Consider the following 23,752-nt stretch of genomic DNA (forward strand, 5'->3'; position numbering starts at 1 on the left):
GGAGGGGCGCTCTCTCGTCCCCCTCTTTTCCTGCGGCCTGCCAGGTTGCGTGCTCGGATAAGGGACTGGTATGGATTTTTGGGGGGACCCCACGCCATTTAAAAAAAAAAATGGTGCGGGTTCCCCTTAAAATCGTTTTTTTTTTACATTTTGGCATGGGTTTCCTCTTAATATCCATACCAGACATAAAGGCCCTGGTATGAAATTTGGGGGGACTCCCATGCATTTTTTTAAATTTTGGTTCCGGGTTCCCCTGTGGGGGAGTCCCATGCCGTTTTTATCAATGAACATTTATGTGTATTGTCGGACCGACAATTCATTATAGCCGCGAGTAGTTTTAAATTACTTTTTTTCCTTTAGAAATGTAATTTTGCTGTCAGACAGTTCTAAACACGGGAAACATGCGCAACTTTACAGGCATACTATAGACACCCCCCAGGTACAAAATTTAAAGGAATATTACACTATTATTGTTTCACTTTAAAGCGGGAGTCTGCCAGGACTCCGCGTTTTTTTTTTTTTTTAAAAGCCAGCAGCTACAAATACTGCAGCTGCTGACTTTTAAAATAGTGACACTTACCTGTCCAGCGCGCCCACGATGTCGGCACCCGAAGCCGATCTCTCGATCGTCTCTCGGGTGCTGCCGCCGCCATCTTGGGTATGGGAATCAGGAAGTGGAGCCTTTCGGCTTCATTTCCTGGTTCTCTACTGCGCATGCGCGAGTCGCGCTGCGCAATAAGGATGGACCCGCTGCCTCTGGGATCTGTGTGTTTCCCAGCAGGCAGCAGGGGACTTTCGGAAAGGGGCGTAATCTACGCCCCTTTTCGCAGAGAGCTATCCCGGAAGTGGGTGCAGATACCTGTACTGTACAGGTACCTGCACCCCCCTCCCCCCTAAAAGGTGCCAATTGTGGCGCCGGAGGGGGGAGGGTTCCGATGAGCGGAAGCTCCACTTTAGGGTGGACCTCCGCTTTAAACATTATTAAAATCACTGCTCCCGAAAAAATTGCAGTTTTTAAAACTTTTTTTTGCATTGATACATGTCCCCTGGGGCAGGACCCGGGTCCCCAAACACTTTTTAAGACAATAACATGCATATAAGCCTTTAAAATTAGCACTTTTGATTATTCATGTTCGTGTCCCATAGACTTTAACGGTGTTCACGTTTTCAAACAAATTTTTTGCCTGTTCGCATGTTCTGGTGCGAACCGAACGGGGCGGGGGGGGGGGGGTGTTTGGCTCATCCCTAGTTAAATATACTGTGGCTGTGAAGTTAAGCATCACAGCCATGGCATATGTAAAGCCCTGTCCATCTGTATTGTTCACCTGCCTGTTTTTACTGCTCCCTCTGGCCACCCATATGAAAGAGCCCATATAGTGGAAAAGAGTGGGATAGGATTTAGAACTCCTTAATATTTATTGCCTTCTGTTGCTCCGCTAGAGAGATTTTCCCTCATAAGCTGTCCAGCTGACAGTTTCACTAAACAGGAAGTGAGGGAAAATCTCCCCAATGAGGGCACAGGAAGCAATAAAAATTTTACGAGGGGGTTAGAATCTTTACTAGAGTTGGGCGAACGTTTCGGGCCGAGCAAAAGTTCGAACTGAACATCGCCTGTTTGCCCATTCGGTGAACACCCAAATTTACAGGGTGTTCATAGCACAGCAAGAATATACAGAATGTGATCGAAAAGACCAGGAATCTCACATTCTGGGACATTAAAGTTACTGTAAAGTATTTTTTTTTCTATAAAAATAACAAACATGTCATACCTACCTCCTCAGTGCAGTTGGTTTTGCGCAGAGCATCCTCCTCTTCTCGGGTCCCTCTTCTGCGCTCTTGGCCCCTCCCTCCTGTTCAATGCCCCCACAGCCAGTAGCTTGCTATGGGGGGCACCCGAGCCGAGTCACAGCTTCCTGTGTCCATTCAGACAGGGAGCTCCGACCTGGCCCTGCCCCCTCTCTCTCCTAATTGGCTAGCTGACTTTGATTGACAGCAGCGGGTGCCAATGGCGCCGCTGCTGTGTCTCAGCCAATCAAGCTTAAAGTTAAAAAACATTAGTCATATTACGATTTATTTCTGAATAAATTGTTCTTTGTGTGCAGTGCACTGCGGGGCGCCGGACTAAAAGAAGTCTATTAGGTTCAGCAATGTTAAACACGCGGACCAGCCACCACACTTATACTGCAGCAGGTTGGCTTCGCGGCTTGAGCCATTGTAGCATTACGTTGGCTCTTTAAAATGCCTCCGGCAGTGCGCTCTCCCAAAGCGTGCCCCAGGAGCTGATGTGAGTGCCCGATGGGCGCAATGATAGCCGGTAGACATGTGCGATTCGTTTCGTACGAATCTCAAATTCATACGAATTTCCCAAAATTCGTACGTTCGGGAGGATCCGAAATACGAATTGCCGTGCGTCCAAATTCTGTACGCAATACGAATTTTTGTTTACGAATTTCGGATTTCGGATCAGTTGTCGTCGCATTGACGACTCAGTCATTATGCTTATTATGAGGGGCTGTCCCTGTGCTATGCTGACTTCCTCCTGGGGCTGTACCTCTGCTGTGCTCATTATGAGGGGCTCCCACCATCCCTGTGCTGTGCTGACTTCCTCCTGGGGCTGCTTATTATGAGGGGCTCCCACCATCCCTGTGCTATGCTGACTTCCTCCTAGGGCTGCTTATTATGAGGGGCTCCCACCATCCCTGTGCTGTGCTGACTTCCTCCTGGGGCTGCTTATTATGAGGGGCTCCCACCATCCCTGTGCTATGCTGACTTCCTCCTGGGGCCGCTTATTATGAGGGGCTCCCACCATCCCTGTGCTGTGCTGACTTCCTCCTGGGGCTGCGTATTATGAGGGGCTCCCACCATCCCTGTGCTATGCTGACATCCTCCTGTGGCTGCTTATGATGAGGGGTTCCCACCATCCCTGTGCTGTACTGACTTCCTCCTGGGGCTGCTTATTATGAGGGGCTCCCACCATCCCTGTGCTGTGCTGACTTCCTCCTGGGGCTGTACCTCTGCTGTGCATATTATGAGGGGCTCCCACCATCCCTGTGCTATGCTGACTTCCACCTGGGGCTGCTTATTATGAGGGGCTCCCACCATCCCTGTGCTATGCTGATTTCTTCCGGGTGCTGTACCTCTGCTGTGCATATTATGAGGGGCTCCCACCATCCCTGAGGCTACAATTGATGGGCACAGTGAGGCTACAATTGATAAGCACAGTGAGGCTGAATATAATGGGCACAATGAGCCTGCATTTGATGGGCACAGTGAAGCTGCAATTGAAAAGCACAGTAAGGCTGCATATAATGGGCACAATGATGCTGCAATTGATGGGCACAGTGAAGCTGTAAATGAGGCTGCAATCAATGAGCACAGTGAGGCTACATATAATGGACACAGATTTATCTAGCAGTAATGATACATAATCACCTGATAAATGGCTATTTAGGCCTCATGCACACGAGACGCAGTTAAACGCGCGTTCAGATGCAGTTGGACACTTTTTTCAACTGTCCCTGAACTCATTCAATGTTATCCTATGTATCCATGCACACAGTCTCGTTTTTTGCTGTTTTTATGCAGTTGCGTTTAACCTCGTTTTTCCAGAAGCAAAAAAATGGGTTCAGACGCAAAAATTTCCATGTTTCAGACGCAAAACGCGGCTAAACGCGGCTCGCGGCACCCACGTTTAGCCGCGTTTGCGTTTATAAGCGTTTTTAAAGGAACCCAATTTTTTGGACCTGAAAACTATGAATATATGATCTGAGAATGACATTTTGTGACCCGAATTTGGGGGCCCATATCTTGGGGCCACTTATTGTCTGGAACCCCAAATTCGGTATGCAGACACTGTGGATCTAGCACTACAACATATCCAAATTTGAGGTTCATATCACCAAGTGACCCCGAGATAGGGGGCCCCAAAGTCGGGTCGCAAAATGTCATGCACTTTTCTGCATTAGAGAATGACATTTTGCGACCCGAGTTTGGGGGCACATATCTTGGGGCCAGTTATTTCCAGGAACCCCAAATTTGGTATGCAGACACAATGGAACTAGAACTACAACATATCCAAATTTGAGGTTCCTATCACCAAGTGACCCCGAGATAGGGGGCCCCAAATTCGGGTCGCAAAATTTCATGAACTTTTCTGCATCAGAGAATGACATTTTGCGACCCGACTTTCGGGGCCCATATCATGGGGCCAATTATTGCCAGGAACCCCAAAGTCCGGTCGCAAAATGTCATGCACTTTTCTGCATCAGAAATACATGGCCTCAAAGTCAACTGTGCACCATCTGCTGCAATGTAATTTGGTCAGTAGGCTTGGGTGTTATTGCTTAGTGGTTATCCGTTAGGGTTATTGTTTAGGATTAAGGGTTGGATTAAGGTTAGGGTTGTTTAGGGTTAGTGTAAGGGATAGTGTTAGCTGTTAGTGTTAGGGGTTAGGGTTAGTGGTTAGGGTTAGGATGAATGGTTAGGGTTAGGATTCTGGATATTTTAATAAGGCATTAAAAAATATTATACTACCATATACAGCAGCAAAGAATTAAAATATATTAATCAGTACATATTTGACAATAAAAATATATTAAAAAATTGGCCAAATAAATTTAAAACAATTATAAAAAATCGAATTAACATAGATTTGCTTTTAAATAAAACAATTTGAAACTAGAAAAAATGAATAAAAGCATATATTAAGATTAAAAAATAAATAATTAACTATTTTAATATTGTTTTATATTAGAAATAATGAAAACATGTTAAAAATTGCCACAAGAAAATTTTAGATATTTTAAAAAATTGGATAATTTGCTATAAATAGACATTATTTAAAAAAAAATAAAGGACAGATATGGGATGGGATCCATTTCAAAATATATACCACAGAAAGAGAAGCAAATGCAAGTGTACAACTGCTCTCTATGCTGCTGCTGCTCACTCTGATCAAAATAGCAGAAATAGTTAAAAAAAAAAACATGCTTTGAGAGCTTGGGGAGGGTCTACATGATGTTATCTTTATAAACGCTTATAAACGCAAACTCGGCTGAACGCGGCTAAATGCGGCATGCAAACGCGCCAAAACGCGTGTTTCTAAACGCGCGTTTCAGCTTTTTTTGAGCAGAGTTTTCACCTGCGTCTCGTGTGAATGAGGCCTTACAGTCCTCCATTAATAATAGTTGAATTTTTCAGTATGTTTGCACCCCCCCCCCCCCCCCAAAAAAAACAAAAAACTAATTTGGAGCACCAGCCGCCACTGGGTCAGCATTGGCTCAGACTGGAACTGGTTATTGAAAAACAAGATCAGAATTAACTCTTGCTATAGATATTGAGCTCTAATTTTATTTTTCAATTTGTTCCATGAACCATGAAATGATTGTCTTTAAAAGCATGGCAATGGGATTTACAAATAAAATGAAGTAGCTTTTTTTTTTAAATTGCTTGTTTATGCTAAAGCTAAAAAACAAAAAACAAATAAAAAATATTTGAAAGCATAAAAAACTTCAAGAGAAAACTGGAGATTATTATGATACAGATAGACCTTTTTAAAAAAAAGTCATTACATTATAACGAGCTCCTCCAGGCACATGCAACTATCTATGTAACTCTTTTCATTTTACCAAATACTAGCATTGTAACAAACCACAGTTTGTACTTTATTTTAAAACATAGTTTACCAAATCATTTATACAGTTTAATGTTTTAGTTTTTTTTTGGTGAAAAAGTTAAAAGAAAATGGGTAATAATAAGTTCTGTCTGAATTCAGAACTTTTCTAGGCATGCAGATGCTGTAAAGTTTTAATTGTGATCTCAAAATGAACTTTAAGAAAAGCGCTGTTGGAATGATAAAAAAAATGATATAACTTACATGATTGAAGGCTGACAAGTGTAATCGGGATCCATAAACAAAGGTTTTTCATTCTTCATTATTCTTCAGACAACAATGTTCAGCGGCAAAAAGCTTTCTCTGACTGCACAGGAAGCATAAGTTAACTATACGTTAACTTCCTCTTCGGCGCACATCACATGGCATGTCTGACATCACTACAGTGTTACGCTGGCTGGGCTCAGTGGAGCTTCGATGAGCTTCAGTGGTGCTTCAAATGAGCTTTGCCATTGACTTCTATGGAGGCTTTGAAGACGCTTTGAAGCACCGCTAAAGTGACATGGGGTATCATTTTTTAAGCAAAGCCGAACCAAAGCAAACCAAACGCACGGTGTTAACAAAACTGTAAGCTAACCATTTTATTTAGTGAGAGGGGCTTTGACTGACATTCAGAGAGCTTTAACCACTTGCCGACCTCCTGCCGCATATATGCTGCGGCAAGGCGACGCGGCTGCGCAAACCGCCGTACCTGTACATCAGTCCGTGCATGTGATAATGTTCACGTGCACCCGCTGCTCGCCATGGGAGCGCGGCCGCGGGTCAGTCGGACTTGATGTCCGCCGAGCACCCGTGATTCTGACAGGAAGCGATATTGAGATCTGCTGTTCCTAGTGATCAGGAACAGTGATCTCTGTGTTGTCCCAGTAAGCCCATCCCCCGCACAGTTAGAACACACCCAGGGAACGCAGTTAAAGCGGAGTTCTGCTTAAAAAAAAATTATAAAATAAAAGTCAGCAGCTACAAATACTGCAGCTGCTGACTTTTCATAATTGGACACTTACCTGTCCCAGGCTCCAGCAATGCAGGGGAATGAAGCCCCGCTCATCTCCATCTCCTCTCTGCAGCGCTGGCATTGTCACTGAGGGCACCCGGCTTCTCAGCCGGGCACGCACTGTGCATGCACGAGCCATGCGGCGCACTGTGACTGGCCGGGCAATGATCAGGGACCTGTGACGTGTCCCAGATGATTGCTGAGAGGGAGGGGGGGGGGGAGAGGTGAAATTACTTCGGGAGGAAGTGGGAGCTGGAACCCTCTAAAAAGAGGGTTTCCACTCCCCCTCCAAAAAAATGACATGCCACAGTGCCAAGTGCAAATAGCAATAAAAAAGTTCATCAAATAACAGTCAAGTGGTCCAAAAAGTGCTGTTCAAGGGGTCATAAACCGCTTATAGGGAATATACAGTGATCACTTCCTCTTCGTATATCCCGCCCGTCCATAAGATCAAATCTCATCAATAAAAGAATGGGGAAAGAAGGGGACTCTCATTTGTAGTAAATCCAAATCAATTTAATAAAAAAAATATCCACACTTACATAAAATAGACAGTTGCGCGTGTATACAATGGAACTTCCGGTCTCGGCCGCGACTGGCAGTGACGAATAAGACACTTGATTCCCCCCCTGACGCGTTGCGTCACAAACACGTGACTTTTTCAAAGGGTCAAGGAGTCAGGTGTCGGCGGAATTTATATACGGCATGCGGCACTGCCATAGCAACTCTGAACAACGACCGCAGCCACGCGTATTCATTCATAGCTTGCTGAGACAACTCAAATATAATATAGTCTACACATTTCAGCATATACTTTATACTTTGACATATGCACATTTTAATAAACATATACTTCTCCATCATTAAAAATAAAATTTGCGATTAAAAAATATAGCTTAACAGAAAAAGAGAAAACATCGACATCTTGTGGTTATGTAAGTTATTACATTTCTCTATTATAAATAAAAACACCTGTTAGCCCTTGTACACACGGTCGGACATTCCGACGGAAAATGACCGATCGGACCGTGTTGTTGGATAATCCGACCATGTGTGGGCTCTCTCGAACTGTTTCCAGTTTTCCAGCTTGGCTATAAAATTTTCCAACAACATGATGTAGAGAATTCTGACCGGACAAAGTGCCATGCATGCTCAGATCAAATTCCTACACCAAAGCTATTGGCTACCAGCCTGACCGTAGTCCCGTCAGTTACGAACGATCGGATTTTCCAACAACTTTGTCCAGCCGTGTGTATGCAACAGTTTCGGCCAAAATCCGTCTGACAAAATCCGACGGATTTGGTTGTCGGAATGTCGGACCGTGTGTACAAGGGCTTAGACCAGGGATATGCAATTAGCGGACTTCCAGCTCTTGTAGAACTACAATTCCCATGAAGCATAGCCAGACTCTGACAGCCACAAGCATGACACCCAGAGGCAGAGACATGATGGTCCGCTAATTGCATATCCCTGGCTTAGACTATAGAAATCTTCAAGTTACTCCATATAGCCATATAATCAAGTTAGTACCACCAATAAATACAATACCCAAGAGGAAAAACCTCCATTTGGGCCATCTAATAAGCAAATAAACTTTTTAACCAAAAGATATAAATTTAACTAAGCCAGCACGCAAAAGAATACTGACAAAGGGGAATCTTCTGATGGATCAAATATAAATAGTCAACCCCACAAAAAAAAAAAAATTAAAACAATATAAATAAAAAATTGTTTAAATAATTAATAATATTATCTTAAATACTTTTTTTTTTAAATATATTAATAATTAGAAATAAAACAGTTAAGATCAAATTCTACATTATGTCCTGAGGGTGCTAAAGTGCATAATTCATGAATCCATCAGGATTCAGCTTGACTAATCTTAATCATTTTATTATCACCCCTCCAATGTGGTTTATATTTTTGAATCCCACAAATTAATAATGATAAGGGGTCCTTTTTGTGGAACTTTGCATAATGTCTCGATAAACTAGGCTTATCAAAACCTTTTTTTAATATTTTGAACATGCTCTCTTAATCTCTTCCACAATTCTCTTTTTGTTCTTCCCACATATTGAATGTGGCAAGGACATTCTAAAAGATATACCACACCCTCACATCGACATGTAATAAAATCCTCTATTTCATATTCCTTTTCTGTTACTGTAGAGACAAAACTAGATTTCGTTCTTTTATTTTCTTTTGTGTGTCGGCACGCATAACATTTTTTACAGGGATAAAATCCTTTTCCTTCAAAGAAGAAGAAGGGCTTCTTGGGAGGATCTAACACATTTTTCGCTAAATTATCTCTAATGCCACGTACACACGATCGGAATTCTCGTCGGAAAAAGCTCTGATGGTTTTCCCGATGGTATTCCGACGGAATTCGGCTCAAGCTGTCTTGCCTACACACGTTCACATCAAATTCCGATCATTTCTAACGCGGTGACGTACAACGCGTACGACGTGACTAGAAAAGGGAAGTTCAATAGCCAGTAGCCAATAGCTTCCGTCTTGTAGTTGAATTTCAGCATGCGTGAATTTTGGTGTGTCGGAATTGCATACACACGATCGGAATTACCGATAGAAAGTTTTTTCGTCTGGAAAATTGAGAGCATGCTATCAATTTTTGGCTGGCAGAAATTCGGACAGCTAAATTCCGATGGAGCATACACATGGTTGCATTTTCCGATAAAAAGCTCTCATCTGTCTTTTTCTGGCCGGAATTCTGATCGTGTGTACACGGCATAAGAGTAGGGGATCTTCTATATACAAACTTAGGTTTTCCAGGTAAAATATTTCCAAGCAAACGCTCTGTTTTAATGATCCCCCAATTTTTTTTATTATTTTTTCCTATTTGTTTATGTTGGATGTTATAATCCATAATGATGGTTAGAAATGCAAGCAAAGAAAATGCAAGCTCCGGAGAACACGTCTCTACTGCTCGAAGTCCAGTGGCGCCGTGCTTTACACCACCGCATCCGATGCTTTGCATTGCACTTGGTGCTGTAAGGCCTGGGTGCAGCTGCTCGGCCATGGAAACCCATTCCATGAAGCTCTCTACGCATTGTTCTTGCGCTAATTTGAAGGCCACAGGAAGTTTGGAGGTCTTTAGCTATTGACTCTGCAGACAGTTGGCGACTTCTGCACACTGTGAGCTTCAGTGTGGCTTACCACTTCATGGCTGAGTTGCTGTTGTGTCCATTTTGTTATAATACCACGAACAGCTGACCATGAAATATTTAGTAGCAAGGAAAATTCACGGATGGTCTTGTTGCACATGTAGTAACCTATTGAATTCACTGAGCTCCTGAGAGGGACCCAGTCTTTCACAAGTGTTTGTAGAAGCCGCCTGCATGCCTAGGTGCTTGATTTTTATACACATGTGGCCACAGAGGTGGTTGGAAAGCCTGACTCCAATGATTTGGAGGGGTGTCCCAATACTTTTGGCAATATAGTGTATATAGAAACAGTATTTCCACTGTCAATGGTTCCTAAGGAAACAGTGAGTGCTGCGTCCCTAGTCACTGGCACATTGCTTACATGGCCAGGAATCCTCAACCACAAAGGGGTGGGGATAGCAGTGACATCACTGCCCAAATATGGTCACTGGCCATATTTTGACAATTAGAGGAGATTGAGCCGTGCCAGAAAATAAAGTTTACACTGCTGCTGTTGTTGGGATAATCCTCAACCACAAAAATACCTACAAAGTGACAGCGCTGTGGAAAAATCTTGTTTGTGGTTCCCTATCAAGTGTTAAAGTGCATAACAAATACGAATAAATATTTATAAAAAATATCATATTCCATAGACTAAATAAAAATTAGATGAAATAATATCTTCAGTGTACTAGTTTCTTCATATAATACTTCCACCAGAGCTTTGTGAGAAATTCCGCCACCACTTATGCCAAAATTGACTCACCAAATCTGTTTGGTAAAATTGCACGTTCCCTATAGGGAGCAATCATCTGCAGGAATCATTGACATGCAATCACCTGTCGGTGCAGTCGGTGTATCAAATCCTCAAATGGCAAATATCCCAATGGAAGGGAGAAATCTTCACATAGCAAAAAAAACCTTTTTCAACATCTTCAATCGTAGCTGTGATCGAAGACTCGGCATACGTGGTGACGACACATCCAGTCCCCGCCCTATGCGTTTCGTCACTTCACGTCTTCCCAGGGCAGTGGCAGTGTTTTTCACAGCGCTGTAACTTTGTAGGCATAGTTTGGTAATGGCTGATAAAATTTGGTCAATAGCGGTAAATGATGCCACTACTATCCCCACCACTTCCCTTATATAGTTCATGAGAATTTGAGGTGCTATCATTTGTACTGTCGGGATTGGTTATGTGTTTTTTTTTTGTTTTTTTTTGCTGAGTTGGCATAATTGTGATTGATGATGGATTTACAAAGAGGGACTTTTTTTTATATAGGGTCTGGTATGGATTTCTTGGGGGGGGGGGGGCTTGCACATTTGACTTTGTTTTTTTTTGTTTTTTTACATGAAGTGCCCCCTTAAAATCCATACCAGACTCAAAGGGTTTGGTATGCATTTTGGGGGGGGGACGCAAAACGTTTTTTTTAAAAGTCTTTCCTATTGTAAGATGTTGCCACTGCAAAAGTGACATTTTAAAAAATGCACTGAAATGTATGGGGGTGGCACAGTGGTGTAGTGGTTAGCACTCTCACCTAGCAGGAAGAAGGGTCGCTGGTTTGAATCCCAACCATGACACTACCTGCCTGGAGTTTGCATGTTCTCCCTGTGCCTGTGTGGGTTTTCTCTGGGTACCCCGGTTTCCTCCCACACTCCAAAGACATGCAGGTAGGTTAATTGGTTTCTGTCCAAAATTGGCTCTAGTATATGAATGGGGACCTTGGATTGTGGGCTCCTTGAGGGTAGGGACCTATGTGAGTGTGCAATGTACAGGGATAGGGACAATTGTAGACACTCACTCAGGTTGAACTGGATGGACTGGTGTCTTTATTCAGCCTTACTAACTATGTACCTATGTAACTGAAAGCCAGAGCCTAACAGACATGTATGAACCTCGAAAAATGGATACTCCCTGGGCAGAGCTCTACTGGAGACAGCAAGGTTCCAAAAACAGTAAACAAGTTTTATTATAATAAAGGGTGGCCAAAGTCTTCTCACTACCCAGATGCTTCGCAGATGTCCTAATGATGATGATCAGTCTCGTGAACACTGTCTTAACAATATATGCTTCCTGACTTGAAGCTGCTGGTCTAGAATAGGGGTTGGCAAGGTGGGCCACCTACCTCAGATTCCCCTCTCTGGTGAACAGCAGAGAGTAGAATATGAGGGTGCAATATAGAGCCTCTCTATAGGTCCCCAATCCCCTCTTTCCCCATCCCCAGCACAGAGCTTTCTTCTGGCTCTCCTCCATCTGTCCCTTCAGTCCCTATCTGACTCTGGTTTCCAAAGGTCAGGATTTCAGTTCCTGCCCACACTTCCTCCCCCTGCAGTGCGGGTTCCCTGGGTGGGTCTCACCTGGTGATTATTGATGCAACCAAGGGAAAAGCTGCAAAGGGGTGCTTGTGCGGTTCTAGTTGCTGCACTGATGGATGTTCTGCGGGTAGAATTTTGAACCCCCAAATCCCCCATTATCTACTCACCGAGTAATTTATGAGCCATCATCTTGTGTGTGCACGCTTTCTATTAAATGAATCAATTTTATTATTATTTAAGGTACTTATAAAGCACCGTCAATTTACACAGCGCTTTACATATACATTGTACATTCACATCAGTCCCTACCCTCAAGGAGCTTACAGTCTAAGATCCCCAACTCACATTCATACATATTAGGGCCAATTTAGACAGGATCCAATTAACCTAACAGCATGTCTTGGGAGTGTGGGAGGAAACAGGAGGCACAGAGAGAACATGCAAACTCCAGGCAGGTAGTGTCATGGTTGGGATTCCAAACCAGCGACCGTTCTCGCTGCTAGGCAAAAGTGCTACCCGCTACGCCACTGTGCCGCCCAATATTATGCTTTTTTTCCTCTATTTTACATGGCAAAATTATAGCATTAATAAAAAATATAGCCTGTAACGGGTCCAGATCTGTCACCGTGACAACAAAGATCCCTACATAACTGAGTTCATCCAACTCTAGATAGAAATATAACTAAACAGGCAAATATTTATCTTCAGTTGCCGGTTTAGTTGCATTGCAGAGAGACACCTAGTGTTGAAAAAAGAGAACACAACTAAGAATGCCTTTTCATTTATCTGCAATTTAGGAACTATATCATTGCACACCACTGATTTTTTTTTGTTTTTGTTAAATGTTAAAAAAACAAACAAAGAAGTAAATCAAAAAATAAACTATATAGTACGATGTTGTTGTCTTTTTTTATTTTTTTATTATTAAATGCCACATGTTTGTAATTGCAATATTTTAGAAATGTATTGCTGTATGGTCTTGTTTTGAAAGCTGCATTGGATTTTAATGGATACAGACTACAGAAAATCCAAACAAAGGTATACAAGTACAATAATAAAATGTGCAGTAAGAATTCTTACGAACCATGCCTACTAGGCTATGACATGAAAAGAAAGGTTCAAATAAAAAAAAATAATATATATAGATATTTAAACCCTGGTATCACCTTAAACAAAACAAAAAGGGTAATAAATCAAAAATTTTACATGTTTGCTTGTAGGATTTTTCTTTCCACAAACATATTTTTCTTGACTTGCAATGTGCCTCTAAACTTGCTTGGAAATTTGATTACTTCAGGAAGAGTCACTTTTCGGCAAAGTTAGCAAACTTTGTTGTGACCCCAATTAAAATCTTGCCATTTGTACTAATAAGCAAGGTATTGTCAAAAAAATTAATGAGAAGCTGGGCACTGCCATGGGGGATATGTGACATCCCAAAAGTACCTTGTCCACATGCTGATGAGGTCAAGGACCTCTTCTCCGCAGCCCTGACTTGGTGGTTTTGGTGGTACTTTTGGTGGTCGGCATTAGCAACAACCCCCCCCCCCCCATCAACTATCATCAACTATCAACTTTAATTTTCGATGCCCATATAGCGTGCTCATATAGTGCCCATATAGTGTATGTATTGTATACTGTATATAATTTGTACATATGCTATGTACAATATATATTTTCTATATACTTTCTATAGTTTCTGCTTTGCTACTCTATCCATGCACTGTTTGCAGTACGCTGTACATAATGCTTAATTATAATTACTGCTGCAATTTCCATTTTGTCTCATGAGCCATTTTACTGGTAGACACAGAATTGAACAATGGGGTCTGCATGCCACACAGTTTCTAGGACATTAAAAATAATATATATTTACACTGTGTATATATATATATATATATATATATATATATATATATATATATATATATATATATAAAATCACTAGTGTTGGTGCAGCCTGGTAGATGATGTGCAGAGCCCTGTATATAATGTGCATCCTGGTATAAGATGTGCAGAGCCCTGTGTATAATGTGGAGCCTGGTATATGATGTGCAGAGCCCGGTGTATAATGTGCAGCCTGGTATATGATGTGCAGAGCCCGGTGTATAATGTGCAGCCTGGTATATGATGTGCAGAGCCTGGTGTATAATGTGCAGAGCCCATTGTATAATGTGCAGCCTGGTATTAATGTGCAGTCTGGTATATGATGTACAGAGCCCGGTGTATAATGTGCAGCCTGGTATATGATGTGCAGAGCCCTGTTTATAATGTGCAGTCTGGTATATGATGAGCAGAGCCCTGTATATAATGTGCAGCCTGGTATATGATGTGCAGAGCCCTGTGTATAATGTGCAGCCTGGTATATGATGTGCAGAGCCCTGTATATAATGTGCAGCCTGGTATATGATGTGCAGAGCCCTGTGTATAATGTGCAGCCTGGTATATGATGTGCAGAGCCCGGTGTATAATGTGCAGCCTGGTATATGATGTGCAGAACCAATGTATAATGTGCAGCCTGGTATATGATGTGCAGAGCCCTGTGTATAATGTGCAGCCTGGTATATGATGTGCAGAGCCCTGTATATAATGTGCAGCCTGGTATATGATGTGCAGAGCCCTGTGTATAATGTGCAGCCTGGTATATGATGTGCAGAGCCCGGTGTATAATGTGCAGCCTGGTATATGATGTGCAGAACCGATGTATAATGTGCAGCCTGGTATATGATGTGCAGAGCCCTGTGTATAATGTGCAGCCTGGTATATGATGTGCAGAGCCCTGTGTATAATGTGCAGCCTGGTATATGATGTGCAGAGCCCTGTGTATAATGTGCAGCCTGGTATATGATGTGCAGAGCCCGGTGTATAATGTGCAGCCTGGTATATGATGTGCAGAGCCCTGTGTATAATGTGCAGCCTGGTATATGATGTGCAGAGCCCTGTGTATAATGTGCAGCCTGGTATATGATGTGCAGAGCCCTGTGTATAATGTGCAGCCTGGTATATGATGTGCAGAGCCTTGTGTATAATGTGCAGCCTGGTATATGATGTGCAGAGCCCTGTGTATAATGTGTAGCCTGGTATATGATGTGCAGAGCCCGGTGTATAATGTGCAGCCTGGTATATGATATTCAGAGCCCGGTGTATAATGTGCACCCTGGTATATGATGCAGACCGGATAAAATCTTGTAGTGGGTCGGATGTGGTTCTCATGCCATAGTTTGGAGTCCCCTAGTCTATACTTCCTTTCAAGTGTGCAATCTAAAGGGAAATACCCCAAAATAACAACTGATAGCTATTGTTTTTCCAAGATAAACTGAAAATTTCTGGCTGTGTTTTTCACATGGCAATATTGAATAAACATGCATCCAGAACAGCTTGAAAATTGTGGTGATCAGGTTGAACCTACATAATGTACCCTGTACACTTGTTTTCTGAAGTCTATTGCCAGTATAAAAGCCTATTGCCAGTATAAAAGCCAGTCACGAACTCAGCACAGGGATGGTGGGAACCCCTCATAATGGGCACAGCGGGTGTACAGACCCGGGAACTCAGCACAAGCATGGTAGGAACCCCTCATAATGGGCACAGCAGATGTACACACTCGGGACCTCAGCACAGGCATGGTGGGAACCCCTCATTATGGGCACAGTGAGTCTGCATATGATGTGCACAGTGAGGCTACATTTGATGAAATAGACACTTGGATTTGGCAGCCATACCTATCTCTTAAACTTACACTAAACTAACAGTGTAATTTTTAAGTTTGTTTGGGCCGATCTGTAAGGCTGCACTATATACCATGATTTGTGATGGTGGGGCTATATACTATGTTCTGTGATGCTGAGCTGTATACTTCTGACACTATGAGTGGAAGCAAGTGGAATACAGGGGATGGAGTGGGTGAATTCTACAAGGGGTGTGGCTTATGAGAATTGGGAGGGACGGAGTCTTGAGCCCCCCATCCTAAAACTTCACCAGCCGCCACTGCTCAGTTCGCATCTGCCCTGGTGTAGTAGCCAGACACTATAGAATTGTATATAAGTCCTGGGGGCAACCAAGTACCGGTAGGCCTGCTTGTCTTAAAGGAAAGGGGGCTGCTATAGGTGAAGCACACAGTAGCCAGCTATAGTGTCTGACCACCTGCGTTGGGGTAGATGTGACATTTGTGACACTCAGTGAGCCGTTGAGACCCTGAACCAGCTGCTCCCACGGCTGGAGGGGCAGAGCAGAGAACCGCTGATTGACAGTCATGAGTCTCTGCTCATTGAAGATAGAGAACTGAGTGATCAGCGGTCTTTGACCCTTTGGGGGCTACCAACCCATAGAAACATACTTATGAAGCAGACCTTAGCATGGGGACTTTAGGGAGGACCAGCATGGGGCCCCCCTAATCTAAAACAGATACTTGTCAATTGAAAACAGCAGGCGCTACAGTTCTTCCATGTTAACTTCAGTAAAGCAAGAAGGACTTGACAATTTAGGTGATTTTAGAAAACACCTCTAGGGTGGCCAATGGAGCCAAGCTCAGAATTCTGGTGTTTCCTGGCACGGCACACTCTGTACATACCTAGAATGTCTTCACAATGCCGGGGCTGTTCTAGCTACACCCTACAAAGCATTTTCCCAAAATGTCAGCTCTGGGGACTTCACAGCCTACTTTTATATGATAAGTAATTAGAATAAGTGATCTTGTATAATATGTAGAGAGTTTCACTTTGTATTCCAGAGAGTTCTGTTTATTGACATGGCATTGATTGTCATTCCAAAACCCCTCAATGTGAATCTCCTCTTCACCTTCAGGTAAAGCACAACTAAACAGACACATATTCCCTACATTGAGCACTGAGCTCAGTGTACGATCTTCAGATGGCGCCTGTCTCTGGAGGTTGTGAGATCACTTCAGTCTTCATATGATGGATGAATATACAGCAGGTGATCAGGAGGACACAGCCAGATATCACCAGACGTATGAGGTTCACCATGGTATAATCTTCCTTTGGTGTGTTTTCTCTATCCATTCCTGAATTGAAGGTAAAATAAAAGGTGATATAACTCTACCAAATGTATAATTACTTTATTTTGTGTTATACCAGCCATTCTAATCAAACCCAAAGAAAGCAGATAATAGGAGGCTTGCATTGATAACAAGGGTCACAAGAAACCTTTCCTGACAGAGGACATGGATGCCATTGCTGACCTCTTTCCAATTTCCTAAATGTTATGTTGACTAATGCCGCGTACACACGATAGGAATTTTGCTCGGACAAAGCTCTGATGGTTTTCCCGACGGAATTCTGACGGGATTTCGCTCAAGCTGTCTTACACACACACGGTCACACCAAATTCCGACCGTCAAGAACGCAGTGATGTACAACGTGTACGAAGGGACTAGAAAATGGAAGGCCAATACCCAGTAGCCAATAGCTTCCATCTCGTAGTTAAATCTGAGCATGCGTGAGTTTTTGCGCGTCGGAATTGCACACACACAATTGGAATTTCCGACAGAAAGTTGGAAAATTTCAGACCACCCTCTCAAATTTTTGCTGGCGGGAATTTGGCCAGCTAAATTCCCATAGAACATACAGACATTTTCCCCATGAAAAGCTCTCATCGGTCTTTTTCTGGCCGAAATTGCGATCGTGTGTACGCGGCATAACTGACATCAATACTTTGTAAGTCCTTGACCTGGTGAATATCAAGAAAATCTGAGTTGAAGCTCCTTATCAGCATATGTATTCCAGGTCAGCAGCACAAAGCATTGAGGATTGGCATGGCCGCAAGACAACTAAGATTTGCAGCATGAGAAGTAAGAGTCGGTGTTTCTCTAGCCGCTTGTCAACTGCCTAACTGGGAATGTACATCGTGATTTTGGCGTTGAGTACTGTTGTTTTGGCAGCAGCTAGCTGTCATAGTGTACATAATGTACAGTATGTTTGCCCTTCAGTGGGCATAGCATGGGTTCACTTTTAAGTATGAATTTTAACAAATTGCATTGTTGGTGTACTTACCATTGTTGCAGTATAGTAGCCGGGGAACCACATTCTTCGAGACATTACTGACCGGATTCTTTGCTGTACATATATAGGTAAATTTGACATTACTGGGAGGTACAAACACAACGTTCTGTGTCTGGTTTACATTACTGATGTTTAAACTCCTCCAAATGATGGTCACATTTCTTCCAATCACTGAGTCCACCAAACACGTCAAGCTGACCTCACATGTCTTATTATCAGTCACATCGGAGTTGATGGTGACATTCTCAGCCGTTAGATTACCTGGAGGGAAGAAGCAGATAACATTCTAGAAAAGTATTAAAACTTCTAATCCCCGGTGCTAGAAATGATCTTCCATGTAAAAATAGATGATCCACTTCATCTCCAGAAGATTTTACCTCCTTCTGGACCAGACCATTTTCTTTGCTATTCGGCACTGTGTTGCTTTAACTTGTAATTGCACGGTCATGCAACACTGTACACAAATGACATTTATATCATTTTTAACACAAATAGAGCTTTCTTTTGGTGGCATTTAACCCCTTAGTGCCGACCGTATGCACATATGCGGCCTCGGCTTTAAGGGGTTATACTTGAGTTAATTTTCCACTCCCCCGTCAGTGGTAAATGTGGTAAATGTCTCACCCTTCTAAATGCTACATCTGCTGAAGAGCTTGTTCTTTTGAAAAAAAAACAAGACTTAAGCCCCGTACACACAATCAGATTTTCCGAAGGGAAATGTTGGCTGTCAGGCTGTTGGCGGAACATCCAACCGTATGTATGCAAGACAGGTTTGGGCCAACACCCTTTGGACAAAACACTACGGTTTTGTTGGCCAACAATCTGATCGTGTGTACAGGGCTTTACTGGATGAAGCTGAAAAAAAAATAAAAATAAAAACGAATGCAGCCATCACATCAAAGCCCTTGTACACACGGTCGGAGAATCCGTCAGAATGTGTCCTATCGGACCGTTTTGTCGGATAATCCGACTGTGTGTGGTATGCATCGGACTGTTTCCGTCGGAATATCCGTCAGACCAAATTTTCCAACTTGCTGGAAATATTTTCCGACAAAATGCTCCGATCGGACATACTCCGATCATGTGTAGAGAATTTTGATCGGACAAAGTGCCACGCATGCTCAGATCAAATTCCTACACCAAAGCTATTGGCTACTAGCCTGAACGTAGTCCCATCGTAACGAAATTACGTCATCACGTTCTGAACGATCGGATTTTCCGACAACTTTGTCCGACCGTGTGTATGCAACAGTTTCGGACACAATCCGTCAGACAAAATCCGTCGGACAAAATCCGACGGATTTGGTTGTTGAAATGTCTGACCGTGTGTACAAGGGCTAAGAATTGGTAAGCTGCAATATGATAAATGTTTGCTTTTAGGGTTTAATACGGTTTTAAGTATACTGCACACAACATCCTGTCTGTAAGCCTGAATTCCTGTTCTGCATCATGTTTGCTGATCATTATTTGAAGGTGAAGTCCTGAAAGAATACAAAGTTCCTGTAATTTCCAGTTTTGTTTTTAATTTTTTGGATAAAAGCCCTTCAGTGCCAGTTCACACTTATGCGATTTTGTTATGAATTTGATGCCTTACAAAAAGCCTAGATTTGCATGTTATCCAAAAACATAGCGTGTTCAATGACGGTCATTCACATCTATGCCTTGTGATTGCTATACGAATGCGATGCAGCAACAAAAGGGGTCCTGTGCGAGTTTACTGCGGTGTGTTGTGCTCTCTATGAACATCAATGGAAACCGCACTGAAATCGCATCTTGTGTTCAGATGTGTGCGAATACTGCTTTTATCTGTGTAGATTTTTACATATTCCCACCCTCCTACTCCTCCCCTCCTCACTTCCTATTTCCTTTCTAACGTTCGAAAATGCATTCAATTCACATTGTGACGATATACTACGGCAGCAGGGCAGGTACAGGCAGAATCACATACCTGTACGTTGCCCTTTAAGAGGCAGCTTGCGGGCACACCCACCGCTGGGAACTTCATGAGCGTGATCACGGGCCCCACGGACTCCATGTCCGCTGGGATACTCATGATCGTCTCATGGTGAGGAAGAACGGGGAGATGCTGATGTATACAAGCATCTCCCCATTCTGCCTAGTGACACTGTCACTGTTCAACGCTCTCCCTGTTGAAGCCATGTGACCTGGTATGGTTTCTGAGGGGGGCCCTTTCTTTCTTTCTTTCTTGTCCTTCCCCTTTTCTCAGCTTGCCAGGCTACATACTCAGATAAGGACCGGTTATGCATTGGAGGGGACCCCACAATGTTTTTTAGTTTTTTTTAATGCCGGCACTTGTTTTGTTTACATTCTGCTGTCAGCGAGGATTCCCGCTGACAGCAGATAAGTCATGCTTGTTGAGGGCGCAGTGTCTGCCTGCTCCTTAACAATCAGATATTCTGAATGGAACTAAATGAATGCTGAAGCTACAAAAGAAATTCTGAAAATGAATTGGTTCAATTAACGAATGCATCTGAGATTACACAAAATGAAAGTCTGTGGTGTACATATGTCTAGTATTGCTAAAAATGACACTTACTGAACACAGTGAGATGATAGTCACAGGACTTTGTCTCTTTATCTATGCGGAATACTGCTCGGTAGGTCCCTTGGTCTTCCAGTCTTAGCTCAGTTATTATTAAGGATCCATCAGGTGTGCTGCTCAGTCTTCCGTCATACTCATTATAATGAATTTCAGGTGAGTTTTGTGGTTTTGTTGAGGCAATTGTTATAGATTTTTTAATAAAATTCCAGATAATGTATGTATCCCCGGTGTCACAGAGATGTAGGGTGACAGCTCCTCCCACAGCGCCTAATACATCCTCCTTTACACTCTGTGCCTCACTCATCACATCTGATAAAGAATAATAATACTTCATGTTAGCAGGCAGCAGGCTTTGACGTGTTAGGATTTATATAGCGCCAACAGTTTGCACAGCACTTTACAACATGAGGACAGACAGTACAAATACAATACAAATCAATACAGGAAGAATCAGATAAACTAGTAGATTTTCTCATACAAGCACTTCTACAAACATGTATTCATATATTCAATGACTTCATGAAAATTGTCCTGAAGCCTAAAAATTGTATTTGCTTTTAACATTTCAAAATTTTTCCCCCCTGCGCCTTTCAGTTTTCTCATAGCTGTGAAATCTGTGGTCAAAAATGAATGTTGATTTGGCCCCACTAATCAGGGTTGCCAACTGTCTGTTCATTCATGGACAGGTTGTAAGAACCCATAATTTTTACTCTTGTCTGTCAATGTCGGTGACGGTAATTAGTGGTAACTAACTGGTAGTTGCGGCAGCCAATAGCATGATTCCGTCTAACTCCACCCATATAGGGGCCACCCAGTATGAGACAGAGGGAGGGACTCATGAGACAAATTCCTCCGCCTCCTGCTGCCTCTTCAGCTATTGAGTGCTGTAACCCTTCCCCGCTCCCTGAGCTCATCACATTTCATGTCAGACAGCAGATGGAGTGGAAGAAGATACAACGCCAGAGGTGACCCCAGGACAGAGGCATGACTTGGAGAACTGGACAACCCCACAATGTCACCTGTAGTTCTCTTCAGCTGGAGGATCTATGGGATGAGGTGGCATTCTAGGAGGATCCCATGTTGACAATGACATTTAATGCTGAGTCATAAATAACCACCTCCCCCCATAAGAGCAGTGGTGGGTGGAATTTATTGTTACAACCTGTCTACGTCTCAGTCTACGTCCTCCGTCTACAACCCCACAATGTCACCTGTAGTTCTCTTCAGCTGGAGGATCCCATGTCGTCAATGACAGTCAATGCGGATTCATAAATAACCCCCCCCCCCCCAATAAGAGCAGTGGTGTGGGGGTGGGATTTATTGTTACGCCCTGTCTAGATGTCCATGTCTCCAGTGGAGGAAGGGATTTGTAGTGATGTGTCATACCCTTCTACCAAAACTTTCTGAAACCCGTCAGTGTGTGTGAAATTGTAAGAAAATATGCTGTCGGTAAAAAAAAATAAAGTCATGTGGGATTGGCAACCCAACCACTAATGATTAGAATATCGAACAAACATTCCTGAAATGAAAGGCCAGATTAAGTCTACCATATATAACACTTATGTTGGTTCACTGAATCAACTTTTTAGCTTCATGTTTTTTTCAGAAAGGGATCATCTTAACATGGTTCAATAATCCCTGCCTGGATTTTTTTTTGGTAAAGATCTTTAGGTGTGTTGTATTTCAGTACAATTGATCATCTTTGCATTCAGTAGACAGGCTACAAGCACTCTGCCATAAATCTCAATGATCTTAATTTGTATGTACACTATATTACCAAAAGTATTGGGACGCCTGCCTTTATATACACATGAACTTTAATGGCATCCCAGTCTTAGTCTGTAGGGTTTAATATTGAGTTGGCCCACCCTTTGCAGCTATAACAGCTCCAACTCTTCTGGGAAGGCCATCCACAAAGTTTAGGAGTGTGTCTATGGGAATGTTCGACCATTCATCCAGAAGCACATTTGTAAAAACACACGTATTGCTTAGTTTCTGTTATAAAGGTGTGCAAATAAAAAAATCTTTATTCATAAATTTGGGTGAAAATGCATTCTGCTACATTTCTCTGGTGAAAAAAAAAATAGATGCATCTTATTTGGTCTGCGTGAAAGCTATACAAATCTACATACTATAATACATACAGTATATATCTAAAAAACAATAAGTCCTAATGTACTGTCTATCAAATTTCTTGAGGCCCTATAACACCAGGACAGTACAAATACCCCCCAAATTACCCCTTTGACCCCTTTTCGGAAAGTAGACAGTCCAAGGTATTTAGCAAGAGGCATGTTGAGTTTTTTTAAGTCATTTTTTGGTCACAATTTTTTGGGAAAGTTAGGAAATTAAATACAATTTTTAAGTTGTTATTTTAACAAGTTATTTTTCACACACAGTATAGGCATACTTACAATTACATTCCAAAACATATTCTGCTACGTCTCCCAAGTATGGGGATACCACATGTGTGAGACTTTTTCACAGCCTTGATGTATAGAGAGGCCCAAAATCCAAGAAGCACCTTTGGGTTTTCAAGGAGCATAAATAACGCATTTAAAGCGGGGTTCCACCCTAAAGTGGAACCTCCGCTGATCGGAACTCCCCCCCCCCTCCAGTGTCACAATTGGCACCTTTCAGGGGGGAGGGGGTGGAGATACCTGTCAAACTCAGGTATTTACACCCACTTCCGGGCATAGACTCCCGTGGGAGTCTATGCCTCTTCCTGTCCTGCCGCGCTGTCTGCTGGGACACACACGGGTCCCAGAGACAGCGCGGACAATTCCTATTGCGCTGCGCGACTCGCGCATGCGCAGTAGGGAACTGGGAAGTGAAGCCGATTCGCTTCACTTCCTGATTCCCTCACCTAGAATGGTGACGGCAGCAGCCGAGAGCCGAGCGATCGATCGGCCTCGGCTGCCGGCATCGCTGGAACCCGGGACAGGTGAGTGTCCATTTATTAAAAGTCAGCAGCTGTAGTATTTATAGCTGCTGGCCTTTAATATTTTTTTTAGGTGGAATCACTCTTTAATT

The 23,752-nt window shown here is 42.8% G+C and overlaps 2 protein-coding genes across 3 annotated transcripts in view; both read right to left on the reverse strand.

The window, feature by feature from the left end:
- Nucleotides 1–5,983, reverse strand: part of LOC143942193 (uncharacterized) — an 80,310-nt gene extending 74,327 nt beyond the window's left edge. The window contains exon 1 of the mRNA XM_077463447.1: nt 5,876–5,983. Within this exon, the coding sequence (XP_077319573.1) occupies nt 5,876–5,927 (52 nt within the window). The 5' untranslated portion in view covers nt 5,928–5,983. The remainder of the gene's footprint in view (nt 1–5,875) is intronic.
- Nucleotides 5,984–16,853: 10,870 nt separating this feature from the next.
- Nucleotides 16,854–23,752, reverse strand: part of LOC143942749 (SLAM family member 6-like) — a 41,165-nt gene continuing 34,266 nt past the window's right edge. Inside the window, exons 2-4 of one of the 2 annotated variants that reach the window (XM_077464133.1) lie at nt 20,714–21,028; nt 18,148–18,417; nt 16,854–17,159 (exon numbers count right to left, since the gene is read on the reverse strand). In XM_077464133.1, coding sequence (XP_077320259.1) covers nt 17,002–17,159; nt 18,148–18,417; nt 20,714–21,028 — 743 coding nt within the window. In that variant the 3' untranslated portion in view covers nt 16,854–17,001. The remainder of the gene's footprint in view (nt 17,160–18,147; nt 18,418–20,713; nt 21,029–23,752) is intronic. The other variant, XM_077464135.1, reaches the window with a different exon arrangement.

The sequence above is a fragment of the Lithobates pipiens genome, unplaced genomic scaffold (assembly GCF_037356315.1).
Source record: "Lithobates pipiens isolate NorthernLeopardFrog02 unplaced genomic scaffold, aLitPip1_a1.2 Scaffold_30, whole genome shotgun sequence".
Taxonomy (NCBI): domain Eukaryota; kingdom Metazoa; phylum Chordata; class Amphibia; order Anura; family Ranidae; genus Lithobates; species Lithobates pipiens.